The sequence below is a fragment of the Rhinoderma darwinii genome, chromosome 1 (genome assembly GCF_050947455.1).
Source record: "Rhinoderma darwinii isolate aRhiDar2 chromosome 1, aRhiDar2.hap1, whole genome shotgun sequence".
NCBI classification, from domain to species: Eukaryota; Metazoa; Chordata; class Amphibia; order Anura; family Rhinodermatidae; genus Rhinoderma; species Rhinoderma darwinii.
Genome location: NC_134687.1, coordinates 523,145,045 through 523,168,393, shown reverse-complemented (window position 1 = coordinate 523,168,393; position 23,349 = coordinate 523,145,045). Strand labels below are relative to the sequence as shown.

General features: G+C 40.9%; 1 protein-coding gene across 2 annotated transcripts in view; it reads left to right on the top strand.

Annotated features, from left to right (window-relative positions):
* The window catches only part of FER (FER tyrosine kinase), a 391,744-nt gene that overhangs the window by 248,795 nt on the left and 119,600 nt on the right, over positions 1 to 23,349 (top strand). For both annotated transcript variants that reach the window (XM_075836781.1, XM_075836789.1), the window contains exon 17: positions 9,099 to 9,193. In XM_075836781.1, coding sequence (XP_075692896.1) covers positions 9,099 to 9,193 — 95 coding nt within the window. The remainder of the gene's footprint in view (positions 1 to 9,098; positions 9,194 to 23,349) is intronic.

The window sequence follows — 23,349 nt, the reverse complement described above, 5'->3', positions numbered from 1 at the left end:
ATTGACTGTGGCATTTTAAGGGGTTATACGGCAGGGATTGGAGATTTCTTCAATCCTAGCTGTTGCAGCATGAGCCCGGCTGTTATTCATGACAGTCGGGCTCCCGTGGTGATCATGCGGGCACAGCTTCTGTGCCCGCTTGGTCAAAATCATGTGCATGCACAGCGGAATGCGCGAACTGCTGCCTTTCTTTGCCGTGCATGTACGTGATTCTGCGCCTAGGTGTTAAAGGCTTTTGAGACCTTTGACAAGGAAAAAAAATATTTTTACAGATGTTAGTGACTACCCAGAGTTAAAAAAAACAAAACCTATCACTAAGTTTCAGACTGCAATCTCCATACCTTTATTCATTTTCAGAACCTATGATATACTATACAGTTTACAACCTGCTCCTAGTTTTAGACTTTTCAAGTGGAGAAAGATGCAGTTTTCTCTATTAACCTCTTCACGCGCTGCGCCGCAATTGTACGTCCTGCAGAGGGCTTGCTTCCCGCATCAGGACGTACAGTTGCGGAGTAGTTCCCGACAGCTGACACTCCAGCCTTGCTGGTCAGCGGACCATCGCATCTGATTTTGGCAATTAACCCTATAAATACGGTGACAGATTTCGTTCGCCGCATTTAAGGGGTTTGAAGCACATCGGGAGGGTGGGGGCTGCCGATGCTTGTCGTGGTAATCGGAGGCCAGACAATGATCTCCGGGTTGCCATGTACGGAAGCCTCAGAGGAGAAGCCTCCGGCCGGTCCTCCGAGGCTTCCTGTCAGTGTGACTGTCACGTCACATTGACAGAATACATTACACTACGTAGGTAGTGTAATGTACTCTAGCAGCGATCAAAGCTGCAAGTCTAAATGTCCCCTAGTGGGACAAGTAAAAAAAGTAATAAAAATGTTTTAAAAATTCTAAAAATAACATTTACAAGTCAAGACTTTCATTATAGGAAAAAAATGAACACATTAAAAAAGTACACTTATCTAGTATCACCGCATTCGTAACGACCCCAACTATAAAACTATAATGTTATTTTCCCCGTACGATGAACACCCGAAAAAAAAAAATCACTATTTTTTGGTCACCACCCTTCCCAAAAAAAGAGAATAAAAAGTGATCAAAAAGTCGCATGTACCCGAAAATAGTACCGATAAAAATTACAACCCGTCCCGCAAAAAACAAGCCCTTACACAGCTTTTTTGACTAAAAAATAAAAATGTTACGGCTCTCAGAATATGGTGACACAGAAAATGAATTATTTTATAAAAAAGTGATTTTATTGCGCAAACGCTGCAAAACATAAAAAAACCCATATACATATTGTATCGTCGTAATTGTACCGACCCACAAAATTAACGTAAAACGGTCATTTATAGCACACTACAATGCTGCAAAAAATAAACTAAAAAACATTGACAGAATTGCTTGTTTTTGGTCACCTTGCTTTCAAAATAAATGTAATAAAAAGTGATAAAAAAAAATCGCATGTACCCCAAAATGGTACCAATTAAAACTACAGATTGTCTCGCAACAAATAAGCCCTCACACGGCTCCGGTGGTGAAAAAATAAAGACGTTCTGGCTCTTAGAATATGGCGATGCAAAATGTGCAGAGTGTACCAAAATCGGATAAGATCGGGCTCCATTTATCAGTGCGACAACGGCCACATATCTATGAATTAGTATTTATTTACCCCATTATTATACCCTCTTATTGTGCCCAGATGTACTCCGCACAGATTACATATGCCCCCACACTATAAACTGAAATACCAGCAAAACCCCAAACAGAACTACTACCAAGCAAAATCTTCACTCCAAAAGCAAAATGGCGTCCCTCCCTTCTGAGCCATGAAGCGTGCCCAAACAGCAGTTTGCGCCCACATATATGGCATCGCCATACCTGAAAGAACCGGCTTAACGTTTTATGAGGTATTTGTCTTCAGTGGCACAAACTGGGCACGACATATTATGCACTAAAATGGCATACCAGTCGAAAATTGCAATATTCACACCATCCACTGTGCATTAACCCCTTTGCGCTCTATGACTTAATTGCACGTCATGGTGCGGGGGTTGATGTATGGAGCCGACTCACGTGCTGGGCCCGCTCCATACGCTGCGGGTGTCAGCTGTGTATTACTATTGACACCCGGGACTAACGGACAGGAACTGCGATCGTGCGGTTACATAAGCCTGTAAAAATAACAATATACTGCAATACATTAGTATTGCAGTATATTGTACCAGCGATCCAATGATCGCTGGTTCAAGTCCCCTAAGGGGACTAATAAAATGTGTAGAAGAATTAAAGTTATTAATGAGAACGAAAAAAGTTTAAGGTTAAAAAAAACCTTTTCCTATTTTTCTTCTAAAGTAATGTGAAGAAATAAACTAAATTGGTATCGCTACGTCCGTAAAAGGCCGAACTATTACATTATACCATTATGTAACTCGCATGAACACCGTAAAAAACTTAAATAGTTTAAACCGCCATAATCGCTGTTTTTTTTGAAAGTTACGCCTCTCAGAATGTGGTGAAACAAAACAATTTTTATTTTAACAAATAGATTTATTTTTGTAAAAGTAGTATAATGTGAATAAAATCTCTATAAATTTGGTATCCCCGTAATTGTATTGAGCCGCAGAATAAAGTCAAGTTTTAGTTTTTACCGCATGGCGAAAGCTGTAAAAACGAAAACCCCAAAAAGTGAAATCAGATTTTTTTCCTATATCATCCCGAAAATAATTTTTTGTTCAGTTTCCCTGTACATTTTATGGCACTTTAAATGGTGTTAATAGAAACTACAGCTCCTCCCGCAAGAAATAAGCCCACACACAACTCTATTGACGGAAAAAGAAAAAAGTTATGACTCTAAGAACGTGGGGAGTGAAAAACGGAAATAAGAAAGCAAAAAATGGATCAGTGCTGAAAGGGTTAATTCATTTCTAATGAAAAAAATGTATGACCCCATGTGGGGTATTTCCGTACTCGGGAGAAATTGCTTTACAAAAATTTTTATTTTTTTTCTCCTTTATCCCTTGTGAAAATGAGAAAATTCAACCTTTTAATGGAAAAAAATTGTGCTATTCATTTTCGCGGCCTAATTCTAATAAATTCTGCAAAAGACCCGTGGGGTCTAAATGCTCACTATACCCCTAGAAAAATTCCTTGAGGGGTGTTTCCAAAATGGGGTCACTTTGGGGGTTTCCACTGTTTTGGTCCCTCCAGGGCGTTGCAAACGCGACATGGCACCGAAAACCATTCCAGCAAAATCTGCACTCCAAAATTTAATTTTCAGAAAAACAGTAGATTTTAATTTTTACAGACTAATTCCAATATATTTAGGGAAAAACCTGTGTGGTCAAAATGCTAACTATACCCCTAGATAAATTCCTTGAGAGGTGTAGTTTCCAAAATGGGGTCACTTTTGGGTTGTTTCCACTGTTTTGGCACCAGAAGACCTCTTCAAACCTGACAAGGTGCCGAAGATATATTCTAAAAAAAAGGAGGCCCAAAATCCACTATGTGCTCCTTTGCTTCTGAGGCCGGTGCTTCAGTCCATTACCGCACTAGGGCCACATGTGGGATATTTCTAAAAACTGCAGAATCTGGGCAATAAAATATTGAGTTGCATTTCTCGGGTAAAACCTTCTGTGCTACAAAAAAAAATGTATTCGAAATTAATTTCGTCCAAAAAAATTTAATTTGTAAATTTCACCTCTACTTTGCTTTAATTCCTGTGAAATGCCTAAAGGGTTAAAACACTTTGTGAATGCTGATTCGAATACCTTGAGGGGTGCAGTTTTCAAAATAGGGTGACTTCTGGGGATTTTATAATATATAAGGCCCTCAAAGCCTCTTCAGAACTGAACTGGTCCCTGAAGTAATGGCCTTTTGACATTTTCTTTAAAATATGAGAAATTGCTTATAAAGTTCTAAGCCTTGTAACGCCCTAGAAAAATAAAAGTAGACATATGGAAAATGTTAACTAGGAAAGACGTTTAAATTTAGAAAAATGGTAATTTTCGCAAATATTTTCTAAATTGTGGAGTTTTTCAGAAATAAATGCCGAAATTATCGACCACATTTTTTCACTAACATAAAGTACAACATGTCACGAGAAAACAATCTCAGAATTGCTTGGATAGATAAAAGCATTCCGATGTTATTACCACTTAAAATAACACATGTCCGATTTGAAAAGATCGGCTGTGTCCTGAAGGGGTGTAAGATAAATTACATAGTTTCTTATATTTGCTTGTAATATTGATTATGCCAGGTTTGTTGAAAGGCAAGTGACCATTAAATTTTGCGTTTAGGAAGCAAATGAACAAAACAAAAGAATGAATCCAAAAGTGTCTATAGACTTTAACCCCTTCCCGCTCCTGGACAGCTGTATCGTTCGCGCTCCATGACCTAATAGTACGTCTCAGGAGTAACGGCCGTTTCGGCCATCCTCCCGACACATACAGGAGATGTGACAGCTGCTGTCTCGTACGGCAGCTGCCGCAGCTCCTACAGCTGGGACCGATCGCTGTGTCCCCGCTGATTAACCCTTTAAAAGCTGTGTTCTATAGAGATCGCAGCTTTTTAGGGGTTAAGCTGCCATCGCCGGCCTGCTACACGATAGCGGCCGGCGATGGTGACTATGGCAACCGGACACCAAACAATGGCGTCTGGCTATTCCATAGACGGAAGCCTAGTGGGTCCTGACAAAGTCAGGACCCACTATGCTTGCTGTCAGTGAGTAGCTGACAGTTCTAATACACTGCACTACGCATGTAGTGCAGTGTATTAGAATTGCGATCAGGGCCTCCTGCCCTCAAGTCCCCTAGTGGGACAAAGTAATAAAGTAAAAAAAAATGTGTAAAAATAAGAAAATAAAAGTTTGAAAAGTATTAAAAGTAAAAATCCGGCATTTATTATTAATTAAAATATATAAACAAACAAATAAACAATACATAATTGGTATCGCCGTGTCCGTAACGGCCTGAACTAAAAAATTATTTTGTTATTTATCCCGCACGGTGAACGCCGTAAAAGAAAATAATAATAAACCGTACCACAATCACAATTGTTTGCTCACTTCACCTCCCAAAAAATGGAATAAAAAGAGATCAAAAAGTCGCATGTACCTAAAAATGGTACTGATCGAAACTACAGTTCGTTACGCAAAAAATAAGTCCTCGCACGGCTTTATTGATTGAAAAATAAAAAAGTTCTGGCGCTTAGAATAAGGTAACACAAAAAGTGAATGATTTTTTACAAAACGTATTTTATTGTGCAAACGCCATAAGACATAAAAAAAACTATAAACATAGGGTATCGCCATAATCGTATCGCCCCGCAGAATAAAGTGAATGTCATTTATAGCGCACGGTGAACGCTGTAAAAAAAATAGAATAAAAAAACAATAGTAGAATTGCTGTTTTTTAGTCACCACGCCACCTAAAAATAGAATAAAAACTGATCAAAAAGCCGCATGCACCCCAAGAAAACTACAATGGATTCCTCAAGGGGTCTAGTTTCCAAATTGGGGTCACTTTTGGGGTCTTTCCAATGTTTTGTCACCACAAGACCTCTTCAAACCGGACATGGTGCCTAATAAAAAAAGAGGCCTCAAAATCCACTAGGTGCTCCTTTGCTTCGGGGGCCGATGATTCAGTCCATTACCGCACTAGGGCCATATGAGGGATATTTCTCAAAACTGCAGAATCTGGGCAATAGGTATTAAGTTGCGTTTCTCTGATAAATCCTTTTGTGTTATAAAAAAAATGGTATAAAGAGGATTTTCTGACAAAAAAAAATATTTAAATTTCACCTCTTCTTTGCTCTAAATTTCTGTGAAACACATAAAGGGTTCATAAACTTTCTAAATGCTGTTGTGAATACTTTGAGGGGTCTAGTTTCTAAAATGGGGTGTTTGATAGGGGTTTCTAATATATGGGCCCCTCAAAGCAACTTCAGAACTGAACTGTAACCTAAAAAAATAAATAAATTAGGCAATACTTCGCTTCTTACATTATACTGATAATGAGCCGTGCCCACCCTGAGATGACCCCAGTTTTGACCGTTTGTATAAACGGAGACCCCTATTAGACCGTTTCAGTGCCCGGTTTTCCCAAGCATACAACCCCGAGAAGTGTATTTCTATTGATGAGTCCCTGGTACATTTTAAAGGGAGGGTTCAATTCCGCGAGTACCTGCCGGGTAAGAGGGTAAGGTATGGCGGGAAGATGTATAAGCTGTGCGAGAGTGCATCAGAGTATACCTACAGATTTAGGATATATGAAGGAAAGGCCACCCCCAAACCAGACTGCATTCTGGGCTACAATAGGTACATGGGAGGGGTGGACTTGTCAGATCAAGTCCTGAAGCCTTACAGCGCCATGCGGTGTGGTATAAGAAGCTGGCCGTGCACATCATACAGTTGGCATTGTACAATGCGTACGTGCTACATCGATGTGCAGGCCAGAGGGGAACTTTCCTGGAATTTCAAGAGGTGATTATCAAGAACCTAATCTTTAGGGACCAAGAAGGGGGGGAACCCAGTACTTCTGGAATCGTGGCCACACGCATCGTACCAGGGCGGCAACACTTTCCAGGAGAAGTTCCCCAAACTGGCAAGAAGGGAAAAAGTCAAAAGAGGTGCAAAGTCTGCTATAAGAGGGCGATAAGGGGTGACACAATATATTAATGTGACACGTGTCCCGAATAACCAGAGCTCTGTATGAAAGAGTGTTTTAAAATTTATCATACATCCCTTGGTTTTTAATTTACCCCAATTTTACTTACCCTGATGCACTCTGCACAACTTATCCCCCCTCGTCTTTCCCCTCTGGGCCCTGCTGTGTGCCCAGGCAGCTGATAACAGCCACATGTAGGGTATTGCCATACCCGGGAGAACCCACATTACAGTATATGGGGTGTAGGTCTCCGGTCAAAATGCTCACTACACCTCTAGATGAATGCCTTAAGGGTGTAGTTTTTAAAACGGGGTCACTTCTTGCAGGTTTCAACTGTACTGGTACCTCAGGGGCTTCTGCATACATGACTACGCACTAGAAAATCCCCAGTAGGCCAAATGGTGGTCCTTTCCTTCTGAGCCCTCATGGGCCCAAACGGCAGTTTATCACCACAAATGGGGTATTGCGGCACTCGGAACAAATTGCGCAACAGTATTTTGTTTCTTGTGAAAATAAGAAATTTTCAGCCAAAACTACATATTATTTGAAAAAAATAATTTTGTTTTAATTCCCAGCCCAATTCAAATAAGTTCTGTGAAAAAACTATGGGGTCAAAATGGTCACAACACCCATAAATGAATTCCTTGAGGGGTGTAGTTTCCAAAATGGGGTCATTTGTGGTTGGTTTCTATTGCTTTGATACCTCTGGGGCTCTGCAAATGCGACATGGCACCCGAAAACCAATCCAGCAAAATCTGGACTCCAAAGAACAAATAGCGCTCCTTTCCTTCTGAGCCCTCCCATGGGCCCAAACGGCAGTTTATCACCACAAATGGGGTATTGCCGCACTCAGGACAAATTGGGCAACAAAATGGAGTATTTTATTTCTTGTGAAAATAAGAATTTTTGAGCTAAAAATATATATTTTTTTTAATTCCCAGCCCAATTCAAATAAGTTCTGTGAAGAAACTATGGGGTCTAAATGGTCACATTACCCATAAATGAATTCCTTGAGGGGTGTAGTTTCCAAAATGGGGTCACTTCTGGTGGGTTTCCATTGCTTTGATACCTCTGGGGCTCTGCAAATGCGACATGGCACCCGAAAACCAATCCAGCAAAGTCTGGACTCCAACAAACACATAGTGCTCCTTTCCTTCTGAGCCCTCCAATGGGCCCAAACGGCAGTTTATCACCACAAATGGGGTATTGCTGCACTAAGGACAAATTGGGCAACAAAATGGGGTATTTTGTTCCCTGTAAAAATAAGACATTTTGATCACAAATGACATTTTATTGGAAAAAATGACATTTTTTTCATTTCACAGCCCAATTCAAATACGTGCTGTGAAAAAACTGTGCAGTCAAAATGGTAAAAACAACCATAAATGAATTCCTTGAGGGGTGTAGTTTCCAAAATGGGGTCACTATTGGGGGATTCCTACTGTTTTGGCACCTCAACATCTTTTCAAACCTGGCATGCTGCCTAAAATATATTCTAATAAAAACGAGGCCTCAAAATGCACTAGGTGCTTCTTTGCTTCTAGTGCTTGTGTTTTATTCCACGAGCACACTAGAGCCACATCTGGGACATTTCTAAAAACTGCAGAATCTGGACAATACATATTTAGTAGTGTTTCTCTGGTAAAACCTTCTGTGTTACAGAAAAAAAATTGAATAAAATTTAAATTCATCAAGAAAAATGAAATTTGCAAATTTCACCTCCACTTTGCTTTAATTCCTGTGAAATGCCTGAAGGGTTAAAAAACTTTCTAAATGCTGTTTTGAATACTTTGAGGGGTCTAGTTTTTAAAATGGGGTGTTTTATCAGGGTTTCTAATACATAGTCCCCTCAAAGCCACTTCAGAACTGAACTGGTACCTTACAAAAAAGGCTTTTGAAATTTTCTTAAAAATATGAGAAATTGCTGTTTATGTTCTAAGCCTTGTAACGTCCAAGAAAAATAAAAGAATGTTCAAAAAACGATGCCAATCTAAAGTAGACATATGGGAAATGTGAACTAGTAACTATTTTGGATGGTCTAACCGTCTGTTTTACAAGCAGATGCATTTAAATTCTGAAAAATGCTATTTTTTTCAAAATTTTCTCTAAATTTTGCCGTTTTTCACCAATAAACTCTGAATATATCGACCAAATTTTACCACGAACATGAAGCCCAATGTGTCACGAGAAAACAATCTCAGAATCGCTTGGATAGGTTTAAGCATTCCGACGTTCTTACCACATAAAGTGAAATATGTCAGATTTAAAAAATGGGCTCTGAACCTTAAGGCCAAAACTCGGCTGCGTCCTTAAGGGGCTGTTTGGATTCAGTCTGTTTGTTAGAAGTGTTTTTCTTCTGTAAATTAGTGTCTTGTTCTTTATTCCTATTAACAGTTTGTTTATCTTGTTTGTTCTCAGAATATTGAAACAGTATGACCATGTTAATATTGTCAAACTTATTGGTGTCTGCACCCAAAGACAGCCTATATACATTGTCATGGAACTTGTACCAGGTAAGCTCATTTATATCTGTTCATGTGTTCTATGCCATTGGATCAATCTTCATGTAACCACCCATGTGATTGTCATTTTGCTGCATTACATATTTTCTTGTTTCAGTAATATAAAATGCACGTTTCGTGGACTCGGTAACAAGGTAGACTTGTTACTTTATCCAGTCAAGAACCTCTATGGCCATAAATAAAGAGAACGGCTAGAACTATGGCTCATTGGCTACCTTGCTCCTGGAAATTGTCCAGTCCTACTTAGTGGCATCCATATCTCCTTATTATAATGTCTGTCCATTATACTTATTTCTGAAGAAGTGATGGTATTGATCATGCATTAATTTCTAAATTTAGCTGACCATATGTTTTGCAGTAAAGACTATGTATGTTTTTTTAGGGGTTGAGCCTGTGTCTTTCCCCTAGAGTTGAAGGTCTGGTCCTACGTTTATCTGCCTTCAGCTTTATAATAGAGGGGTAAAGGCCATTTTACACTGGGCAAACGAGCGTTCATATGAACGTTGATCGCCTAATGTGCTAGTTTATGCCGCCAATACAATGTTGACTAGTCGACCGCACATCTACCCGTGTAAACAGGTAGATGTGCTGCCGACATGATGAAAATGTATGGGGACGAATGATAATAGTAATGATCGTTCGTCCCCATACATTACCAAACCTAGCTCCTATATATAATGTGGAAAAAAGTATTGGGACACACCTCTTAATCATTGAATTCAGGTGTTTCATTCAATCCCATTGCCACAGGTGTAAAAGATCTAGCACCTAGCCATTCAGTCTACCTTTACAAACGTTTGTGAAAGAATCGGGCAGTCACTGAATTAGAGCGTGGTAATGTAATATGATGTCACTGTTGCAACAAGTCAGTTCGTGAAATGTCTTCCCGCTAGATATTTCACGATCAACTATGATTGGTATTATTGCAAAGTGGAAGCATTTAGGAATCACAGCAACTCAGCCAACATGTGTATATATACAAATTGTGTGTGTGTGTGTATTTATATGTGGTGTGAGTAGGGGGTATTGTCAAGAGGAAGATGAGAGACACCAGACTCAACAATGCAGACGAGATGAAGGCCGCTATCAAAGCAACCTGGACTCCCATAACACCTCAGCAGTGCCACAGGCTGATCAACTCCACGCCGCATTGACGCAGTAATTCATGCAAAAGATGCCGACCAAGTAGTGAGGGCATATACTGTACATACTTTTCAGTAGGCCTTCAGTCCGGTATTAAAAATCATTTTTGAAATTGGGCTTATATAATAATCTAAGTTTCTGAGACACTAAATTTTGGGTTTTCATTAACGGTCACCATAATCATCAACATTAAAGAAAAAAATGCTGGAAATAGATCACTCTGTGTGTAATGAATCTATATAATATATGACACTCACTTTTTGAATTGAATTACTTAAATTAACTTTTTGATGATCTTCTAATAAATTGAGAAGGACTAGTATATATATTATTTGTTTATATGCATGTTTAAAATAAAAAGTTGATTTAAGCAATAGGATATTTTTTCACAATACGTTACCTTTAAGACTTTTCGCTCCCATGTAGATAATTCTGCCAAACTCCTTCTATAATTTGATCACACATTAAAAAAAATCCACTTGGTCTCCTCATGAGCTTGCTTTCCATTTGCTAAGCCCACAGCAGTAGTATCCATACACATTTATGGTATATGGTATACTATGGTATATAATAGTGTGTGTGTTAATATATTTTCACTGACCTGTATATCAAAAATGGGAAAATACAGAATTTAACTTTTTGTTATGTGCCCGAAAAATCATTACGGAAAAGAGGTTTATTTTTCAGCATTATTTTATCTGCGGTGTATATGTGTTGTGTTGCATCTTCCTTACTTAGCAGAGCACTTTCATCATGTAGAATACATGAGTACATTGTCGAGCAGCAGTTCTAATGCATCAGTCCAGTGTGGTTTGGTTCTAATGTTTCATTTAGTGCCTAATATCCCACAACAAATCAGGATGGAATAGTTTGAGCTGCTCACTTATCCAGACGCAGAACACGCATTAATCCTGCAAAACTAGATTTATTTCCCTTAATTTGTCTCTTAGAACCTGCTGGCAGATTACACAGCTGTAATAATAGTACACTGCACATTGCCCCTGAGATGATACGCTACATTTCAGTAATTTCATTATACCTTAGAGTTCAGCCTCAGAATGTTATTTACAAAATAGTTTTTGCAGGAACCAGAAACTAACTTTGTGAAGCATTCTGTTGCTAGGTCTCTTAGGCTATGTTCACACTGAGTTTTTTGCAGGCGGAATTTCTGCCTCAAAATTCCGTTTGGAAGTTTAAGGCAGATTTTCCTCTACCTGCACGCCGATTTTCGCAGCCTTTTTTGGCAGCGGCCATTGAGCGCCGTGGGCCTAAAACGCAGCGAAATACGCTTTCTCTGCCTCCCATTGATGTCAATGGGAGGTCAGAAGCGTAAACGCCCAAAGATAGGGCATGATCCTTCTTTCTCCCGCGAGACGGTTTTACCGCTCGCGGGAAAAAGACGCCTCCGCCTCCCATTGAAATCAATGGGAGGCATATTCGGGCCATTTTTGCCGAGTTTTGTGACGCGGTTTCCACGTCAAAACACTCGTCAAAAAACTCTGTGTGAACATAGCCTTATACTTTGACTTGCTGTACTTTATTCTGGTTTCTAAGTCAGACACAGAGGTAACAAATACATACAGACTTTAAAACTATTAAAATAGTTGATTATATATGGTAGAAATTTGTAAGATTACTAATAGAACTGGGGCTTAATAATAAAACTGGGTAGAATGGAGGGAGAGCTTAGATAAATTAAGGGCTTATTCAGACGAACGTATAATACGTCCGTGCTACACGCGTGATTTTCACGCGCATCGCACGGACCTATGTTAGTCAATGGGGGCGTTCAGGCTGTCCGTGATTTTCACTCCGCATATGTCCGCTGCGTAAAACTCACGACATGTCCTATATTTGCCCGTTTTTCGCGCATCACGCACCCATTGACTTGGGTCCGTGAAAATCGCGCACGGCACATGGACGCACTTCCGTGTGCCGCACGTGATGCGCGCTACAGTAGTCAAAACTATGAATGAAAACAGAAAAGCACCACGTGCTTTTCTGTTTACAAACATAAAAACAGAGTGTCATAATGATGCCGACTGTGCGAAAACATCATATGCTGCTGACACACGGAGCTTTTATGGACCTTTTGCGCGCGCAAAACGCCGCGTTTTTTGCTCGCGCAAAATGCACACGCTCGTGTGAATCCGGCCTAAGGATAAGTCTAGATTGAAAAATGACCAAGAAATCTTTAAATTGTGTGCTAACTAACGCTAGAAAGCCTAGCAAACAAAATTTATGAACTACAATTAAACCCTTAAGGACACAGCCAATTTTTTAAAATCTGACATGTCACTTTATGTGGTAACAACTGTGGAATCCTTTTATGCATCCAAGCGATTCAGAGATTATTTGCTCGTGACACAATGTACTTTATGTTAGTGGTAAAATTTGGTCGATATATTCAGTGTTTATTTGCGAAAAAAAACTAAATTCAGAGAAAATTTGCAAAAATTTGAATTTGCTTGTAAGACAGATAGTAATACCACACAAAATAGTTACTAGTTAACATTTCCCATATGTCTACTTTGTTTGCATCGTTTTTTAAAAGTCCTTTTATTTTTCTAGGACTTTACAAGGCTTAGAACTTTAGCAGCAATTTCCCACATTTTCCAAAAAATTGGGACTGAAGTGGCTTTGAGGGCCTTATATATTAGAAAGTCCCCATAAATCACCCCATTTTAAGACTGGACCCCTCAAAGCATTCAAAACAGCATTCAGAAAGTTTCTTAACCCTTTAGGTGTTTCACAGTAATTAAGGCAAAGTAGAGGGGAAATTTACAATTTTCATTTTTGTTTGCCATTCATTGATAATACATTTTTTTCTGTAACACAGAAAGTTTTACCAGAGAGATGCAACTCAATATTTATTGCCCAGATTATGCAGTTTTTAGAAATATCTGATATGTGGTCCTAGTGTGCTTATGGACTGAAGCACTGGCCTCAGAAGCAAAGGAGCACCCAGTGGAGTTTGGACCTGCCTTTTTTTTAGAATATATTTTAGGCACCATGTCGAGTTTGAAGAGGTCTTGTGGTCCAAAACAGGTGCCATACCTGGTAATAAACTGCTGTTTGGCCCCACAGCAGGGCTTACAAGGGAAGGAGCACCGTTTTGATTTTGGAGAGCATATTTTGCTGGATTTTTTTTCAGTGCCATGTCGTGTTTTGGTCCCTCCAGGGCATTGCAAACAGCGGAAACCCCCCCAAAAGTGACCCATTTTGGAAACTACACCCTTCAAGGAATATTTCTAGGTATATAGTTAGCATTTTGACCCCACACAGTTTTTGTAGAATTTATGGGAATTATGCTGTGAAATTAAAAATCTTTAAAAAATGTTTCTAATAAAATATATTTTTTCATTTATACAATAGATAAAGGTGAAAAAGCACCCTAACATTTGTAAAGCAAACTCTTCTGAGCACAGCAATACCCCATATGTGGTAATAAACTGCTGTTTGAACACACAGCAGGGCTTAGAAAGAACGGAGCGCCATTTGACTTTTGGAGCTGGAATGGTTTGCGGCGTTTCACCTTTGCAAAGCCACTGAGGGGCCAAGATAGTGCAAACCCCGCAAAAGTGACCCCATTTGGGAAACTACACCCCTCATGGAATTTATCTAGCCGTATAGTGAGCATTTTGCCCCACTGTTTTTTGCTGAATTTATTGGAATTAGACAGTGAAAATGAAAATCTACATTCTTTCCACTAAAATGTTGAATTTTTTCATTTTCACAAGGAATAAAGGAGAAAAACCACCCCGACAATTGTAAAGCAATTTCTCCCGAAAACGGCAATGCCCCATAAGTGGTCATAAACTGCTGTTTGGACACACGGCAGGGCTGAGAATGGCAGGAGTGCGACTTGGCGTGTAGATTTTGGTTGATTGTTTTTTGGGCGCCATGTCGAATTTGCAGAGCCCCTAAGGTACCAGTATAGTAGAAACCCCTGAGAAGTGACTCCATTTTGGAAACTATACCCCTCACGGTAATCATCTAGGGGTGTAGTGAGCATTTTGATCCCACAGGAGGCAGTGAAAAGTTTAAAAAAAAAAAATCCCCAAAAATATGTCGTTTTGCGCCCAATTTTTTTTTCCCACAAGCGGTAATAGGAGAAAAAACAACACACAATTTGTTACCAAATTTCTCCCCAGTATGGCAATACCCCATGTGTGGCCCTAAACTGCTGTTTGGGCACATGGCAGAGCTCAAAATTGAAGGAGCGCCATTTGGATTCAGTCTGTTTGTTAGATTTTGCTGGACTGCTGTACAGGCGCCATGTTACATTTGCAGAGCTCCTTTAGGTACCAAAGTAGAGTGTAAAACCCTGAGAAGTGACCCCATTTTGTAAACTACACTCCTCAAGGCATTTATCATTTGCCTGGACATATGACAGGGCTTAGGAGTGAAAGAGCAAATGCGCATGTGAGGCCTATTTTGGTGGTTTTTGCTCTGGGGTCAAATAGTAAAACAAACCACCAAGGCATTTCTTTAAGGGGAGTAGTGAGCATTTTGGCCACACGGGTCTTTTTTTATTATGTTTTTATTAGAAATAAATGCTCAGTGGATGGTGCAAAGTGAAAATTGCAATTTTCCACTGATATGCCATTTTAGTGCACAATATGTTGTGCCCAGTTTGTGCTACTGAAGACAAATACCTCAAACTGTTAAGCGGGTTCTCCTGGGTATGGCGATGCCATCTATGTGGATGTAATCTGCTGTTTGGGCACCCTGCAGGGCTCAGAAGAGAGAGAGCGGCATTTGGCTTTTGGAGCGCAGATTTTGATTAGTGGTAGTTTTGTTTGAGATTTTGCTGGTATTTCAGTTTATAATGTGGGGGCATATGTAATCTGTGCGGGGTACATTAAGAGGGTATATTAATGGGGTAAATAAATAATAATTCCTAGATATGTGGCTGGTGTCGCACTGATATTGGTGCCCAATAATTTTTTGGCAAGCAAGGTGACCATAAGCCAGCAATTCTGATTTTTTATTTTATTTTTTATGGCGTTCGCCATGCGCTATAAATGACCATTTTACTTTATTCTGTGGGTCGCTACGATTCCGGCGATACCAGATGTATATAGTTTTTTTTTGTTTTGCAGCGTCTGCACAATAAAATCACTTTTGTTTCAAATAAATTATGCTTTGTGTCGCCATATAATGAGAGCCATAACTTTTTTATTTTTCCGTTACACTGTGGGAGGTCTTGTTTTTTGCATGGTGGGCTGTAGTTTTTAATGGTATAAATTTGGGGTTCATGCAACTTTTAGATCCCTTTATTCTGTTTTGGGAGTGTTAGTGACTAAAAAACAGCGATTCTGGAATTGTTTTTTATTTTATTTTTACGGTGTTCACCGTGTGGGTAAAATAGCATGATATTTTTATAGTTCGGGTCGTTACGGACACGGTGATACCACATGTGTACTTTTTTTTTAATGGTTTCCGTTTTTCCCTATAATTTAAGACTTATTATGGGAAAAAAGGCTGTTATAGTTTTTTAAGGTGAAACTTTATTTTATTTTTTTGACTTTTTTACAAAATTTTTATTAACTTGTTTTAACTTTTTTTTGTCCCACTAGGGGACTTGAAGACATGAAGTCCTGATCACTACTCTAATACGCTGCACTACCTAAATAGTGCAGTGTATTAGAGCTGTCACTGACAGCAAGCCCGTTAGGCTACTGTTGCCATAGCAACCATCGGCACCCCCGCTGATGCCGATGGTTGCCATTAGCTACCATAGGGTGCGATCTGAGCACCTAGATGCAGCGATCGAGCCTAGCTCCAGTACTGGCCATTAGAGCAGGATGTCAGCTATTACAAACAGCTGACACCCGCGCCCATGACAACCATCAGTGTTCCCTGTATATGATGCCACACAGCCTCCCTGTATATGATGCCACACAGCCTCCCTGTATATGATGCCACACAGCCTCCCTGTATATGATGCCACACAGCCTCCCTGTATATGATGCCACACAGCCTCCCTGTATATGATGCCACACAGCCCCCCCTGTAGATGCCACACAGCCCGACATGAATGCCCTACATACTCCCCGATGCAGCGCTGTCTTCTTCAGGTAAGGTCCCTCGTCTTCAAGGGATCTGCGGCGACGGGATGACACAAACTCGCGATGCAGCGCTGATTTCTGGTCTGGTCGCTAGTCTCACGGGATCTACGAAGGCGGCGCGAAGACATCATCGCGTCGCCTTCGCAGAACCTGTGAGACTAGCGACCAGACCAGAAGAAGTCTGGATGCATTGGTGAGTATGTGTCGTCGCGCCGCCGATAGCCAGCAAGGGTACTAGTAGTTCCCTTGCAAATCCCCATGTCACAGATCCATTTTTAACGGTTGTTACATGTATTGACAGCCATTAAAAACTGATCCATTGACTTCTATGGGGGCCGTAAGCCGTTAAAACGGCCAAAAATAGGACATGTCCTATTTTTTGACGGCCGTTAAAAAACAGTCTGTCTGAATACACCCATAGAACATCATTGTTCTCAAAACGGTCGAGTGACGGCCGTTAAAAGAACGGCCATTACACGGCCGATCACTGTCATGTGAATAAGGCCTTAGTGACGGACATTCCGTTTTTTTACTGAAGTTCATTCACAAAATTTTACATAACGTAGCTTTATAGTTTTAGCCTAAATTTACTGCAGTTGTTTTTATACTACAGTTTTGTTTTTTTAGCAGATTCAGCGTCACTTAATTTTAGTTAGGCCTTATTTACACGAGCGTATTTCACGTCCGTGATACGCGCGTGAAAATCCAGCATGTCGCACGGACCTATGCACGTCAATGGGGCCATTCAGATATTCCGTGTTTTTCACGCAGTGTGAGTCCGCTTTTTGAAACTCACTGCATGTCCTATACTTGAGCATTTTTAGTGCATCACGCACCCATTGAAGTCAATGGGTGCGTGAATATCACGGACGCACATCCGTGTGATGTGCTTGATTCGCGCAACAGTTGCTCAAGAAATTATGGGAAAAAGAAAACCACCTCCATTTCATTTTGTAAACGTCAAAACTGCGTGACATAAGGATGGCATACGCGTGAAAATAATGCAGACAGGCACCAAACACTGATGACACACGGAAATGCAATGCGAGCAAAACGCATTTTTTACGTGCGCAAAACGGACACGTTCGTGTGAATTAGGCCTAAGTGTCAGGTAGTCAGGAATTTCTTTACAGTTTTATATTGACATAATTTTTTTTTTTTTACTGAAGTTTGTTCAGTAAATTTTTTTTCGAAACATTCTTTGTTCCCTAATTATTTTTTTTTGTATTCAGCAATTTTTAAATACACGTGTAAAAGCACAACACGCACAACCCCCAGTGTAAATAAAAAGTCAGTCTTACATGTGTTCAAGCACTACCCCCCCCCCCCCTATTAAAAATGTCCCAATCATCCCAAAGGGTCTATTCAGCAGAGGAGGCATACGCCATTCTGGCCCCTGACACTGATTCCGCCGGCGAGGGAGAAGAGGAATTCGCCCCATACATCTTGTCCTGTGTCGCCTTTAGGGGGTTCCTCATCACCAGTCGATGAGGAGGACATCAGCTGAGGCAACCCCCAATCAATAAGTGATCGCGTATGGAAACCAGCCCCAGAGAATTATGAGCCTCAAATCCCTGAATTCATAGGCAGCTCCGGAACTAATTTTGAGACTGAAGGCCTCACAGAAATACGTTTTTCTTAAAGTTTTTTTTCAGTGAAGATTTAGTGAATTTAATGGTGGCCCAGACCAATTTATGTGTCCAGCAATTTACTGCCCAGAACTCCACGTCATCCTATGCTAGACCCGTCAAGTGGACCCCTGTAGATGCAGCAGAGATGCTCAAATTTTGGGGTCTTGTGCTGCCTATGAGGCTAGTAAAGAAGCCACAGGGCATGCAATACTGGAGTACAGATGTTTTGTAAAACACCCCAATGCCCTGGACACGTGTTAAATTTTTGCATTATAATGCCCCGTGATGACCCCACATATTACCGCCTATTCAAAATCAGGCCAGTCATTAATCATTTCTGCACCAAATTTCAAAAAGTGTGTACCCACCAAAAGAACATTGTAATATACAAGTCCCTTGTACATTTTAAGGGTAGGCTAAAATTCTGCCAATACCTACCCAGTAAGAGGGCAAGGTATGGGGTAAAAATTTATAAACTGTGCGAGATTAGCTCAGGGTGGACCTACAGGTTTTGGGTTTATGAAGGGAAGGACTCCAGGATTGAACCCCCCATTGGGAGTTAGTGGGAAAATAGTGCAGGATTTGGTGCACCCACTGCTGGACCACGGTTATCACCTTTACGTGGATAACTTCTATACCAGAATACCACTTTTTAAATGCCTCTCCACCAGCATTACTGCAGCATGCAGCACGGTGCGCAAAAAGCCTCCCTAAAACACTGCTTGGCCAACGTGTCAGAAGGGTGAGAGCAGGGCACTATGCAGCGAGAATGTGTTGTTCGTCAAGTATAAGGACAAGAGGGATGTCCCCCTTTGGACCACAATACTTGGGAAGGGCAGCACCTCTTTCCCTGTACGAGGTACCACCACATTGACCCACAAGCCAGATTGCATCATAGGCTATAATAAGTACATTGGATGGGTTGCTCTCTCCGATCAAGTGCTAAAGCCGTATAGTGCCATGAGAAAAACAAGGGTGTGGTACAAAAAGGTGGCCGTGCACATGGTACAGATGGCAATGTATAACGCTATCCAAATGTGCAGGACGGACAGGGTCATTCCCTAATTTTCAAATGGAGATAATCAAGGTGCTTGTATTTAAAAAACATTCAGGGGAGGGCCCAAGCACATTTGCTGTAAGCGAGGGCGCCCGTATTGTACCAGGGCAATACTTTGCCGACATAGTTCCCCAAACTGCAAAGAAAGGAAGATCCCAAAAATGATGCAGAGTGTGTAGTGAAAAAGGGCATAACAAGGAGTATCACTTATCAGTGTGACACCTGGCCTGTGCATAAAGGATTGCTCCAAGGCTTACCACACATCTATGAAGTATTCACTTTATTATTTATGTACCCTTTTATTATACTCTGATTTGCTTTTCACAACTTACACATGCCCTCACGTTATAAATTGAAATACCAGTATATGTGGCCTAATTCAAATAATGGGGTCACTTTTGGGGTGTTTACACTGTTTTGGTCCCTCAGGGGCTTTGCTAATGCGACATGGCACCGCGAACCGATCCAGAAAAATCTGAATGCCAAATAGCACTCCTTCCCTTCTAAGCACTGCCGTGTGTCCAAATAGTTTATAATCACATTTGGGGTATTGCCGTGCTCAGGAGAATTTTCTTTATAAATTTTGGGGTGCCCTTTCTCCTTTAGTCCTTGTGGAAATTATTTTTTTTTAGCTAAACCTACATTTTATTGGAAAAAAATTAATTTTCATTTTCACAGCCTACTTCCAATAATTTTTGCAAAAAACTCTGGGTTCAAAATGCTATCTATACCCTTATATAAGTTCCTTGAGGGGTGTAGTTTCCTAAATGGGATCACTTTTGGGGTGTTCCCACTGTTTTGGTCCCTCGGGCTTTGCAAAGGCGACATGGCCTCTACAAACCAATCCAGCAAAATCTGAATGCCAAATAGCACTTCTTCCCTTCCGAGCCCATCCGTGTCCAAACAGCCGTTTATGACCACATATGGGGTATTGTTTTACTCAGGAGAAACTGCTCTAGGAATGTTGGGGTGCTTTTTCTCCTTTTAGTTCTTGTGAAAATTAGTTAAACCTACATTTTATTGAAAAAAATTTAGATTTTAATTTTCACGGCCTATATCCAATAATTTCTGCAAAAAACCTGTGGGGTCAAAATGCTCAGTGTAACCCTAGATAAATTCCCTGAGGGGTGTAGTTTCCAAAATGGGGTCCCCTTTGGGGGGTTCCACTGTTTTTGCACCACAAGAACTCTTCAAACCTGACATGGTGCCTAAAATATATTCTAATAAAGAAGAGGCTCCAAAATCCACTAAGTGTTAGGCCGGATTCACACGAGCGTGTGCGTTTTGCGCACGCAAAAAATGCAACATTTTGTGCGCGTTGCAGTTCCATGTGTCATCAGTAAATGGTGCGTGGCTGCGTGATTTTCACTCATATGCCATCCTTATGACACTCGGTTTTTCACAGAACTGACACGTATGATCAATAGGGGTATAGGCCTGTAAGTTTAACCAGTATTGTGAGTAAAATGTTTGAATGCTTTCTAAGAGATTCTATCCTGGAGTATCTCAGTGGGAGTAAAGGTCGAAGTCTATATCAGCATGGGCTTTTGATGGATACATGTTAAGATTGGGTCACTGTGACAATGGGGTGCTACAGGGGTCGCTATTGGGCCCTATTCTGTTTAATATATTTATTAATGACCTTGTAGATTGCACCGTAAAATCTAACTTTTTGCAAATGATACTAAACTGTGTAAAGTAATTATCACAAAGGAGGACAGTATTATATTACAAATAGATCTAGAGAAGTTGGAGGCTTTTTGCAGAGAAGTAGTACATGAAGTTCAACACTAATAAATGTAAGGTTTTGCACTTGGGAAAGAAAAATCCGTGTCACCATTACATACTAAATGGGAAAACTCTGGGTAAAACTAAAATGGAAAAGGACTTTTAAGGAATTTTAGTCGACCGTAAGTTTAACAGAAGCAACTGCAGCCAAGGCAAATAATATCGGGGCATAGAAGCAAATGCGCTGAATATAGTTCTACCACTTTATAAATCACTAGTCAGACAGAATACATGTAGTATTGTGTACAGTTTTGGGCACCAGTACACAAGAAAACCATAGAAGAGCTTGAGTGGTTTTAAAGGGGGACTACTAAAGTAGTAAATAGAATGAGTATGCTACAGTACCCAGAACGAGGATCAAAACTAGGGTTAGAAATAAGAAGGCTGGGGGATGACCTAATGACTATGTATAAATATATCAAAGATCAATACAGAGATTTTTCATGATCTATTTATACCTAGGACTGTAACTATAAAAAGGGGGCATTCTCTACGTCTGGATGAAAGTAAATAGAAGGGGATACTTTACTGTAGGAGCAGTGAGACTATGGAACACTCTGCCAGAGGAAGTTGTTACAAGTGAATTCCCTGAAAGTGTTTGAGGGGCCTGGATGCCTCTTTTGATTGTAATAATATTACAGGTTATATTTTCTAGATTGCTGTAGATGGGTCATTGATCCTGGGATTTATGCTAATTGACATATTGGAATCCTTTAACCCCTTCACGACTGCCATACGACTATATACCTTCCATCTTCTGATGCCCCGTTCAGGTGTCCCTTATATAAACGTTGGCAGCCTGAAGCAGGGTTGAGTGCAGTGCTGCTTCATTGTAAGTAGCGCTGCAGTCTCATGCCTGCCGGGGCTTTAAGAGCCCCGGAATGCATCCCCCTGTAGATAGCGCCACACACAACCCCCTGTAGGTAGCGCCACCTAATCTCCCTCTCAGAGCGGAAATCCCCATTCAGATCGCTATAGCTGGGGATTCCCCTCCTAGAGCGAGCCCCCGATGTCTCTCCATCCCCTCTGTAGAAAGTGCTACCCCCCTGCATATAGCGTCACCCCTCCTATAAATCGCGCCACTCCACTGTAGATCGCGCCAGACCGACCCCCCCCCATCCTGTAGTTAGCACAACCTATGCTCCCCCTAGGAGCGGAATCCTCGGTCAGATTGTTCTGGCCAGGGATTCTGTTCCTAGAGCGAGCCCCTGACGTGTGTATGTATGTGTGTTTGTGTGTATGTATATATATATATATATATGTGTGTGTGTATATATATATATATATATATATATATATATAGATAGAAAGATTATATAGATATCGATAGATAGATAGATAGATATAGATAGTGAAGTCAGGGGCTCCCTCTAGAAGCGGAATTCCCCGGTCAGACCGTTGCCGACGCTCTGGCAGGGGATTACTCTCTTAGAGGAAGCCCTGGACAGTAACGTCAGGGGCTCAATCTAGGAGTGGAATTCCCGGCCTGAGCGATCTGACCAGGGATTCCGCTCCTAGAAGGAGCTTAGGTGGCACGATCTACAGGGATGGGGGGGGTTTGGTGCCATCTACAGGGGTGGTCTGGTGCCATTTACAGGGGTGGTTATGGTGCCATTTACTGGGGTGGTTATGGTGCCATCTACAGGGGTGGTCTGGTGCCATCTACAGGGGGTGCCTTCTACATGGGCACTGTGTGTGGCACTATGTAGGCACTATATAGAGTGGGCACTGTTTCGCTATGTATGTGGGCACTGGCACTTTCTACATTGAGCAATGTGGCACTATATACAGGAGTATTGCGTCACAATCCACATAGGCACTGTGGAGTTATCAGGGGGCTGGGACAAAAAACCCATAACGAATAAAATTCATCCATGTTTTTTTAACGGCCATGAAAAACCGGTCAGACGGCCAGGAAATGGTTTCAAATTTTGAGTCACACTGATGCAAAACAGCCACGAAAAACTGACAGTTGATCCGTTGCGAATTGCCCTTTTTTTCAAATCGTGTGAATATAGCCTGAGCTTCCTCCACTCTCCCCTCAAAGCGATCCAGGCTGAAGGTGAGAGAAGACTAATTGTTACAGAGCTATACAGCGTATATGTTTCCAAAAAACAGGCAGCACTCAAAAAGTTGTAGCAAAATTAGGGTATGTTCACAAGCTGAGCCAAAAACGTCTGAAAATACGGAGTTGTTTTCAAGGGAAAACAGCACCTGATTTTCAGACGTTTTTTGAGCAACTCACGTTTTTCGCACCGTTTTTTCGGCCGTTTTTGGAGCTGTTTTCAATAGAGTCTATGAGAAAAAGGCTCCAAAAACGTCCCAAGAAGTGTCCTGCACTTCTTTTGACGAGGCTGTAATTTTACGCGTCGTCGTTTGACAGCTGTCAAACGACGACGCGTAAATTACAGGTTGTCGGCACAGTACGTCGGCAAACCCATTCAAATGAATGGG